The 10,535-nt window shown below is 44.1% G+C and overlaps 1 protein-coding gene across 1 annotated transcript in view; it reads left to right on the top strand.

Annotated features, from left to right (window-relative positions):
• Positions 1–10,465, top strand: part of LOC306789655 (protein EFR3 homolog A-like) — a 13,558-nt gene extending 3,093 nt beyond the window's left edge. Inside the window, exons 3-12 of the mRNA XM_079285702.1 lie at positions 1–71; positions 1,799–1,960; positions 2,858–2,989; positions 3,069–3,136; positions 3,761–3,888; positions 5,039–5,124; positions 6,827–6,875; positions 7,262–7,365; positions 7,455–7,504; positions 8,070–10,465. The exon at positions 1–71 is cut by the window's left edge and continues 5 nt beyond it. Coding sequence (XP_079141828.1) covers positions 1–71; positions 1,799–1,960; positions 2,858–2,989; positions 3,069–3,136; positions 3,761–3,888; positions 5,039–5,124; positions 6,827–6,875; positions 7,262–7,365; positions 7,455–7,504; positions 8,070–8,175 — 956 coding nt within the window. The 3' untranslated portion in view covers positions 8,176–10,465. The remainder of the gene's footprint in view (positions 72–1,798; positions 1,961–2,857; positions 2,990–3,068; positions 3,137–3,760; positions 3,889–5,038; positions 5,125–6,826; positions 6,876–7,261; positions 7,366–7,454; positions 7,505–8,069) is intronic.
• Positions 10,466–10,535: the final 70 nt, after the last annotated feature.

Below are 10,535 nucleotides of genomic sequence, written 5' to 3'. Positions count from 1 at the left end.
TTCCTAATGTTGCAGCATTGAAGATTAAAAGAGAGAAGATTTCCAAGCAAGATGTTGCGTTCATGAAGAAGGTAGAAACTCTAAGTTACTATAATCCTGCTCTGTTCTTCCTGCAGAAGTCTCACTTCTTTGTTATCAACTGAGGTCCTAAAGGAGAAACCGACCGCCCGAGTACCAACCAGCAGAGTACCGACCAGCCGAGCTATTTTATTCATCTAATAATGGTTTCCATGTCCTGCAACCAAAACCATCTGTTTGCATGTGTCATTGACGAGCAACTAAAGCAAAAGTTGCAGCTTGTCACAAAGCGGTAAAACACTAATCCTTCATTACAAATGTGCTGTTTAGTGAGAACATGGAGAATAGCTTCTGGCTTCACATTGACAGAGTGACCGCGCTCTACTGGTGAAGATGAAACCGTCTCAAACCTTTATGGAGAGTTGACTGACGGTCACTCGGAGAGCACAAGCCTCCGCCGATCCCGTCCCAGACGTCCCGGGTTACTTCTTGAGCGACGCTACAGAGCGTACCGAAAACAAAACCCACCGTAAGAGGTGAGCTGCAGCGAAACATGAGATGAGTTGGTCATCAAACCTGCTGCACAAACAGTTCACTTAAACAATATAGAATACGAAGTATGAGACATAGAACCTAAATAGAAAATCTGACATTTATGAAACTGAGAAACTAGAAGAGCAGTAAAAGAGCGCAGAACTCCTTCACAACGCTAACAGAAGTGATCCAGATCCGCTCTGCAGCGGGTTCTTCCTGAGCTGGACCCGTGCTCTACCCGTCCACCTAGTGTCATGAAGATCAGGCCAGCAGTTCTTTCTGTGATCTTGCTGAGAAACAAACAAATACAGCGAAGACGTGGCGGCCGTGGCGGAGGCTGATTGAACATTTGCAGACGTGACGGCATTGAGTTTCATTCGAGGAGGTTGCAGAGGTTCCTGAGCCCGGTTCTCTTCAGCACTTTCCAATAAAGAGTTTAAGTTGATTAAGCTGTGAATCCCACCTGAGCTGTGACCTCTACTGACACCTGAACATCAGGAGCAGCTCAGAGCAGATGAAGCCAGCTGGTCCTCTCATTGAATTTGTTCGTGGTGAATGGAAGTCAATGGCCTTCACTCTCCATTAGGCTCCATGTCAACGATGCTGACAGCGGGCATTTGTATTCCTTTTTTTCCTCTTGCTGTTTGATACTGAACCTTTATAAACATACTTTAATGACGTGTGTGAGCTGAAAGCCACAGACAGGAAGTCGGACCGTGTTGAGGGACGGACTGACACGTTTGGATCTTTGCATGAGATTTAGTTGACGTCCTGAGGTCAGTGTCAGGCAGCTCATTAGTGTTCCTCGGCAGACGTCCCAGTGGTCCCACCAGGCCACATGTCTGGAGCATGAAGGTGAGCAGAGGAGTCCAGCTGATGAGCTGGATCAGACCTGGGAGGTTCCTTCTGGGTCATGTTCAAAGCCTCCTTTGCACCAAAGCTGTGGTCTGAAGATCACGGCAGCTTGTCGTGGGGACACAAACAGCCGATGGTGACGGTGAAGGTGAGCGGTCAAAGAAGCAAACCGAGCTGAAGGAAGACAGGTGCTGGCTGAACAGAAGTGATTCTCCATCAGAGAATCACTTCTGAACAGAGAGAGAGGGAAGAGGCTCACTCACTGTCTCACCCGCACTGCTAATGAAGTCTATTCACTTCAATTCATTTGTTTTTTTCACTTTCTCCTCCTTCTCTCTTTGCATCTCTTGATATCTTCTCCTCCTCTTCTTCTTCTCTCTCTCACCTCCAGCATGGCCAGCAGCTCTACCGTCACATCTATCTGGGCTGTAAAGAGGAGGACAACGTCCACAAGAACTTTGAGCTGCTCTTCACCACTCTGGCTATTCTGACCATCGAGCTGGCCAACGAGGAAGTGGTCATCGACCTCATCCGGCTCGCCATCGCCCTGCAGGTAACATTTGTTATTCCTCTCAGCCGAAGTCGTTCGTATGATCTGTTGGTGTTTTATTATAAACTTTGCTGCGGCTGTTCTTATATGCACACAAACAAACAAACAAACATTTCTTCAGTAAAAGCAGGAATAATAACCCAGTGCAAAAATACCAGAGAACAATATGTCTACAGCACCAACCTCCGGTTCTTTAGAGTGAAGCCAAAGCTTCATGTGTTAAAGCTGCATTCTCTCTAGTGTCCACCAGGGGGCGACTCCTCTGGTTGTATAGAAGTCTATAGAAAATGACTCTACTTCTCTCTTGATTTATTCCCTCAGTAAACATTGTAAACATGAGTTTATGTCTCAATCTCTAGTTTCAAGTCTTCTTCAATACAGCATGATGTTCATTTAGTACATTATGGTCCATTTAGGTCCAATAAAACCTCCGACATGTGAGACGGAAGAGAGGTGTGAACACACACACACACACACACACACACACACACACACACACACACTGCTCGTTTGTGTATCACGCTGAGGTCTCATCGCTCTGAAATGTCACAGCGTCGTAGACGAGCAGAGCAACCAGCAATCCAGAGAGCAACTTCAGGTGTATTAATTAGCGATAGCTGGAAGGAGTGCGAGTGTTTACAGAGCATCTGCTTCTCTCCGTGTGTTCTCACACCGCGGTGAACGAGTCTGTGATGTGTTCCTGCAGTCACTGACGGTCATGATGGAGAATAACGAGCAAATCTTCACCGTCAGCGTTCGTTCACTGAAAGTGTTTCCATCGTCATAAAGATAGTGAAGAAAGGTTCATCCAAACTACATCATGAGTGAGAATAAACTTTACTGGAGCATATAGTGGTGTCTTACTGTGTGTGTGTGTGTGTGTGTGTGTGCTCTGTGCAGGACATGGCTCTGGCTGACGAGGAGAACATGCCGATGGTAATCCGCTGTGGCGTCATGGCGTTGGTGGCGGCGTACCTCAACTTCCTGGGCCAGATGGTCGCCAACCCTCCGTTCTGTCAGCACGTCAGCAAGGTGCCGCGTCAGCTCATTCTGACTGCACTGTTCATGAAGCCTCAGAGACCTGCGCTGCTAAAGGGTTGTCTCTCTCCAGGTTATTGAGCTGAGGACCATGGATGCTCCGTTCCTCCTCCCGGAGCACATCTTCAGAGACAAGTGTGCGTAAGTACCCGCCGCTGAAGGTGCAGTTACAGCTCAAGATATCGGACATGGCACAAACAGAACCGCTTCAGTGTAACGAGTGTAAAGTACAGAAAGTAGACGTATGATCTGATGTACGGCTGAATAGTGACTGAGAAGGATTGTGTCAGAGCATTAAAGCCCATCAGTCAAAATGTAATGAAAGTGTAATCACCAACAAGTTCACATGTTTTTATCCAACGACACACTGCGCTTCATCCATGTTAGCGTTTGTTTAAAAAAATATTCACCTTCTCCAGTTTGTTTGAGGGATTTACACTTCATTAAACATGCATAGACATACATACGTATGTCTATGCATAGATATGTATGTGTATGTACATCTATGTATATGTAACCCTGCGCTCCAAAATCAGCGTCTGATGAAACCTGATTTAGAGATTATGAGGACCAGAATCCATTTCCGATGTTAAATCCCTCTCTGCTGCTTCCGCCCCTCTGCAGAGGAAGATTCAGGGATTTCAAACACGAGAGCGCTTCAGAGCTTCTCCACCGCTCACTTCTGCTTCATTCACATTATGTGGGCAAAACAAAAAACGTCCAAATCCAAAGAAATACGTTGCGTCTCTCCCGCCTTCTTGCCAGACTCCCTGAATCTCTGGACAAGGAGGACAGACGGCTGTACTTCCAGACGGCCGACATGGCGGAGTGTCTGTCTGGACCGGGATACAACGCAGAGAGACTCTCCATCCCATACGTTCCCCAGGTCACAGGTAGGAGCGCCTCACTCACGCTGGTGACAGTTGGTTCTGCGTTATGTTCCCTCAGCATCAGAAGCAACATACCAAACTTCATATGCTGCCGTCTGTCAAATCAATCCAGAGTGTAAGAAGCTGCTAGAAAGAGTGATGAGAGGAGTTAGCCTGCAGGGTCTTGTGGTGCACTGTCCTGGTTTAGACCCTCACACTTATTGGTGCTCTCGGTGAAGGTTTAGCTGAACAGGCTCTGATGGATTAACAGCTGAAAGAGTTAAACACGTCACGTGATCGGCTCTGTTGCTCCTCTGGTCATGTAAAGGGATATTTTACATTAGAGCGACTTCTCTTTACCGCTGGAGATAAACCAGCATGAAGAGGCAGGTTAGGAGATCAGATCTCCGACACCACACAGACCTCATCGTTCTTCTTCTGTGCTTTTAAACACGCTACATAAATATACTCTGCTTTGATGAGTGGTTTCTGTCTGATGTGTGTTTTGTCTCCTGCTGTGCTTCAGTGAAGTAACGACAAGCTGAGCACGCTGTTGAACTGAGCGGACTTTATATTCATACTCTCCTGTTTCTGAGGCAGTGAGACGAACAGACGTGAAGCGAGAGACTTCCTGCTGTAGCAGGAAGTAGTGATGGAACGTGTCCTGTGTTGGTCAGTGGACTTCACTACTGCAGCCCGCTCTCCTAACGAGACACTCGCAGACACACAAACTGCTCTGGGAATTACTCTTCAAGGGAAACATACGTTTTGCACTTGTTTTTGAAGTAACACAAATGTGTTTATGAGTCTGAATAGAGAGACGGTGCGGTGCAGGAGACCACCAGCAGCACAAACGCAGTCTTTTACTGAACCTAACCGAGTAGTTCGGTTTAATTTACACCTGTAAACAGTGACTGTTTACACTAGAACATTCACTGTTCTGGTGATGGGAGTTTAATAAATATATCAGCTAACGGCACATCTCAGCTCAACAGCACCATGGAACTCAAAGATGGCCGGCGGTGCAAACATCTGAGAACAACACGGATTGTATTTAAATTCAGTGCTACAGCTTGAAAGAGTTGACTTTACAAACACCACCGTGTGGTAAAACACGAATGAATATGAATATTAATTAGATATTAATCTCTGGTCGACGTGTCTCGTCCTGCAGATCTAGATCGTCTGAGCAGGAGGAAGAGTTTCGTGGACACAATCTCCCTTCAAGTGGACATCGTGTCCAGCAGCCTTCCGGACAAGGTCGGTTCTGAAGAGTGAAGCCGATGCTTCATGTGTTAAAGCTGCATTCTCTCTAATGTCCACCAGGGGGCGACTCCTCTGGTTGTATAGAAGTCTATAGAAAATGACTCTACTTCTCTCTTGATTTATTACCTCAGTAAACATTGTGAACATGAGTTTATGGTCTCTAGTTTCATGTAGAGGAGGTGATTGAGCAGCTTCACGTGTCGTTGAAAGTCTTTTACTTTGATTCTTCTGTGTTTTTAGTCTTTTTCTTTGATTCTTCTGTGTTTTTAGTCTTTTTCTTTGACTCTTCTGTGTTTTTAGTCTTTTTCTTTGATCCTTCTGTGTTTTTAGTCTTTTTCTTTGATTCTTCTGTGTTTTTAGTCTTTTTCTTTGACTCTTCTGTGTTTATAGTATTTTTCTTTGATTCTTCTGTGTTTTTAGTCTTTTTCTTTGACTCTTCTGTGTTTTTAGTCTTTTTCTTTGATTCTTCTGTGTTTTTAGTCTTTTTCTTTGATTCTTCTGTGTTTATAGTATTTTTCTTTGATTCTTCTGTGTTTATAGTATTTTTCTTTGATTCTTCTGTGTTTTTAGTCTTTTTCTTTGACTCTTCTGTGTTTTTAGTCTTTTTCTTTGATTCTTCTGTGTTTTTAGTCTTTTTCTTTGACTCTTCTGTGTTTTTAGTCTTTTTCTTTGATCCTTCTGTGTTTTTAGTCTTTTTCTTTGATTCTTCTGTGTTTTTAGTCTTTTTCTTTGACTCTTCTGTGTTTTTAGTCTTTTTCTTTGATTCTTCTGTGTTTTTAGTCTTTTTCTTTGACTCTTCTGTGTTTTTAGTCTTTTTCTTTGATCCTTCTGTGTTTTTAGTCTTTTTCTTTGACTCTTCTGTGTTTTTAGTCTTTTTCTTTGGTTCTTCTGTGTTTTTAGTCTTTTTCTTTGACTCTTCTGTGTTTTTAGTCTTTTTCTTTGATCCTTCTGTGTTTTTAGTCTTTTTCTTTGATCCTTCTGTGTTTTTAGTCTTTTTCTTTGATTCTTCTTTGATTCTTCTGTGTTTTTAGTCTTTTTCTTTGATTCTTCTTTGATCCTTCTGTGTTTTTAGTCTTTCTTTGATCCTTCTGTGTTTTTAGTCTTTTTCTTTGATTCTTCTGTGTTTTTAGTCTTTTTCTTTGACTCTTCTGTGTTTTTAGTCTTTTTCTTTGATTCTTCTGTGTTTTTAGTCTTTTTCTTTGATCCTTCTGTGTTTTTAGTCTTTTTCTTTGATTCTTCTGTGTTTTTAGTCTTTTTCTTTGATCCTTCTGTGTTTTTAGTCTTTTTCTTTGATTCTTCTGTGTTTTTAGTCTTTTTCTTTGGTTCTTCTGTGTTTTTAGTCTTTTTCTTTGATTCTTCTGTGTTTTTAGTCTTTTTCTTTGGTTCTTCTGTGTTTTTAGTCTTTTTCTTTGATTCTTCTGTGTTTTTAGTCTTTTTCTTTGATCCTTCTGTGTTTTTAGTCTTTTTCTTTGATTCTTCTGTGTTTTTAGTCTTTTTCTTTGATTCTTCTGTGTTTTTAGTCTTTCTTTGACTCTTCTGTGTTTTTAGTCTTTCTTTGATTCTTCTGTGTTTTTGGTCTTTTTCTTTGATTCTTCTGTGTTTTTAGTCTTTTTCTTTGACTCTTCTGTGTTTTTAGTCTTTTTCTTTGGTTCTTCTGTGTTTTTAGTCTTTTTCTTTGACTCTTCTGTGTTTTTAGTCGCAGCTCGCTGAGGAGATCACCTTCGAGACCCTGAAGAAGGCCATCGGTGAGATCAGACACACGTTCAACAGACGTTCTTAAGCTTCATCTTTTATTGTGGACTCGCTGAAGAGTCTCCGTCAACACAAACTCAATATCGGCTCTTTGTCAGGAGCCAGGAGCCCAAAACATTCACAGTAATGGCCGCTGACTTTGAGTTGATGCTCGGCTCACATGTGGCCTTTTCATTACACAGCGAATGCATTTTACTGTTCTGCTCGTGAGAAAACAGAAAACTTTGACATCAATATATAGTATGAATATACTCTGCTGTCTTAGTGTCGGTATTGTTGTCGTCATAACGTAATGAAGTAAACTGTGATTGAAGATGAGAGAGTGAGACATGATGAAGAGGAGGAGGAGGAGTTTAGCTTTGTTGCTGCTGTGTTCCAGACACCACCGGTCTGGAGGAGCAGGAGAGGGAGAAGAGGCGTCAGGTGATGGAGAAGTTCCAGAAAGCTCCGTTTGAGGAGATCGCTGCTCACTGCGAGTCCAAGGTAGAAATGAAACTGCTCCATGAGAAGTAATCCAGTGAAGTTACGACTATTAATGTTTCATAAACTCTGATTATCATTTGTTTCTGCAGGCGAACATGTTGCACGACCGGCTGGCACAGATCTTCGAGCTTACGATTCGGTGAGTGATCTTTGTCTCACGAGAACGTTTCAGGTTCTCGTGAGACTTTGTTGGACTCTCGTTATGACTGCAGCGTAGCTTCCTGTACGTCATGTGGTTGCTGTGTTTGAGTTCATCACGCCAGCTTCAGCTGCACATTGTGGTGAATGCTAACATAGCATGCTAACAGGCTAAACATGAGGAAGGACTAAATGTCAGCATGCTAATCGTCTACATGTGAGATAATGTGTTTGAACTTGTGCTGGAGTTGCTCATTTGTTTGTCTCTTCACTGTTTCTGCATTCAGCTTCATGTTGAGATGATTAATAAACACACTAAAGTCCACTTCAGACTGATGACAGCAGACTCTGATCATTGGTCAGGGTCTCTGTGACTGGAGAAGAACATCTGGACGATGCCTTTAAAGACAAACTGAGGGCGAGATGTCCGGCAGTAAGAGGATGAAACGAAACGTGTTTAGGGAACAAAGTAAACAGCATCAGATCCGACTGTAGTAAAGTCAGCATCAGTTCCTCCATCTGATTGGGAATATGAAACCCTTAATTAACATCTCCCCCCCCCCCAGGCCTCCACCCAGCCCGTCCGGAGTGGTCTCCATCTCATCGGGTCACACTCAGCACCAGTCCGTCCCCGTCTACGAGATGAAGTTCCCAGACCTGTGTGTGTACTGATCACACCTCCACCACAACAGCTGGACTTCAAACAACGGTCAGAAGATGACCACGCCCTGCGTCTGTCCTCGACTCCCACCGGCACAGACGTCCCACAGCAAACACGCATCTGAGACTTGATATGATAAAATGTAACTTCCTTAATCTCACGCAGAACATCGGCCACAGGCTGAAGCCCCAACACGTAGTCCACTGCTCTACACGCGACGGCTCCTTTCCTCTTCTTAAAATACTCGTCTCCTTGTTAGAAGTGGAGCTCCGGCTCAAACCCACGAGTCAGCTGCTTCCGCTGCAGCGTCGGTGTACAGAAGTCCAACCGCATGCTGCTACCCAGCATGCCGCTGGTGCAGCTAAAGCTTCACAGCCTGTACATACGCCGCAAGTAAAACCAGTTCTAGGCCGAAACGTTGCGTCCGGTCTTAAGTTGTGATGCTTCTTCTTCTTCTTCTTCTTCTTCTTCACAAGCGTCTGCTCTTATCCAGAGAAACTGTAGAAGTCAGATATCCAGACTGGACTGTGTGCAAGCTTCAGGATGTTACCGTACGCTTGGTTCCTGTTCACCAGCATCTTCAGTGTTTTCCATTTCTTGCTCTCGTCTGTCGGGTTTCAGTGGCAACGAGCTGAAAGCTGACCGGGTCTCCGAGCTGCTGGACGTCAGGAGTGTCGGGTTAGCAGCCGCGTTGTCAGAACTTCTCCAGTCAACCAACGGGGAGAGATGGCAGAAACATGCACACGTATTGTCTGGAACTTGTAGATAATGTTCATCACCAGCCTGATGGTTCTGACTGTCGATAAATGTAGTTTGTTTCCAGGCAGACGTTCTTGCGTTGGACAGAATATTTGACTTCCAACGTCTTGAAAAGAAATCCGGCGTGTTGTGAAAATAAATGAGCACAAAACTTAAACTGCAATAGACTGAAGAGGTCCATCGAGGGTTAATCGTCTCATGTTCATGTATCTGGAAGTTGTTCCTGCACTTTTGTCTCAACGTATTACGGCACTTATTAACATGAGGAAGATATTCCAGCTCCATAATCAGACTGATATCTCAGCTGATCGGTTGATTATGTCTACAAACAGCTGAGATGACCACCGGGGGGCGCTACGCCCCGGAGACGTGAGCAGCGATTCATGCATCATGCCAACGAACTGCAGGATATCTTCACACTCAGAATCAGAATTGATCTTGTGACTGAAGTGAACCGAGCCAGTGAACACGTCGCTGAGGACACGATGGCTTCCTTTATCAGCAGTGAGTCAGATATTGTTGTACGTTATGCATCATGTGTGGCTGCATCGTTGCCTGCTAGAGATTATGACGCTCGTCGATCACGTTCATCGAGACGAAGACGAGCGCCGATTCGCTTTCACAGTTTACTATGAAGTCGGTTCAGGGTTTCAATGGGATCAATACGCTCTGTTTATCAGAATGTTACTTGATTATTGTTTTACTGTAGAATCCATTATGTCATTAAAATGTGCTGAGAGATGAATTATTATATCAGTTATTTTTGCACAGATGAAGTGAATCGTTTCAGCGTCGACGTTGAGTTCTTTCTTCAGGAAGTTGCAGCTTCAGTTTGTCAGGACTGAGCCGACCCATGAAGCCGAAACCAGAACTCATCAGTAGTTTGAGTGGCAGCAGATGTGTTCAGATGAAATGCTGTTAATAAGCGTCAGAATGAAATATGATGTTTGCCCTTTGACCTGTGTACCTGGTACTACAGCAGCAATGATGAGCGGTACCACCTGATCTCCAGAGCGCTTCTCTCCCCGGTGTTCAGTCTGTGGAAAGTCCTGAGTGGTGATCAGCGTCAGCATCAAGTCTTAATGTCTGAGAGCAGAGATCAGAGCCGCTGACGGGCTTTCTTCAGTTCACCGGCTGAACACGAACAGACGAACAGAAAGAGCTTCTGGAGATGTTTCTTATGTTTGATGTAAATGTTTGTATTTGTGTGCCGGTTGTAGAGATTCACGTCGTCTGTTCAGACTTCAACCACTAGACAGCACCGAGGTTCTGCTGCAAGCATCGGCCTCACCTCCGCTTCCCTCAACGCGTTTCAATCACTCGCTTCATTTCATCCGTGTGGAATCAGTAAATCCTCCAACTATTTAAATGTCACGTTACCGACTAATGTTCCGTGTTAACGTGTTCACCTCTCGTCCTTCATGAGTCATCTGGATGAACTCTGACCCAGCAGCAGTGAGATCAGCAGAACCTCAGCGCTTCATCACATTCACAGTGAAGTGTTCGTGAGATCGATGTTCCAGAATCTAATAAAATGTTTCTATCGACTGAGCTGTGACGTCTTCTTTAAAAGGAAAACAGACGAATGTTTTGTTCATGTTCATTTTAATAC

The sequence above is a fragment of the Melanostigma gelatinosum genome, assembly GCF_949748355.1.
Source record: "Melanostigma gelatinosum genome assembly, chromosome: 15".
Classification (NCBI taxonomy): Eukaryota; Metazoa; Chordata; class Actinopteri; order Perciformes; family Zoarcidae; genus Melanostigma; species Melanostigma gelatinosum.
The sequence above is the reverse complement of the archived record's forward strand: the minus strand, read 5'-3'. Positions and strand labels throughout refer to the sequence as shown.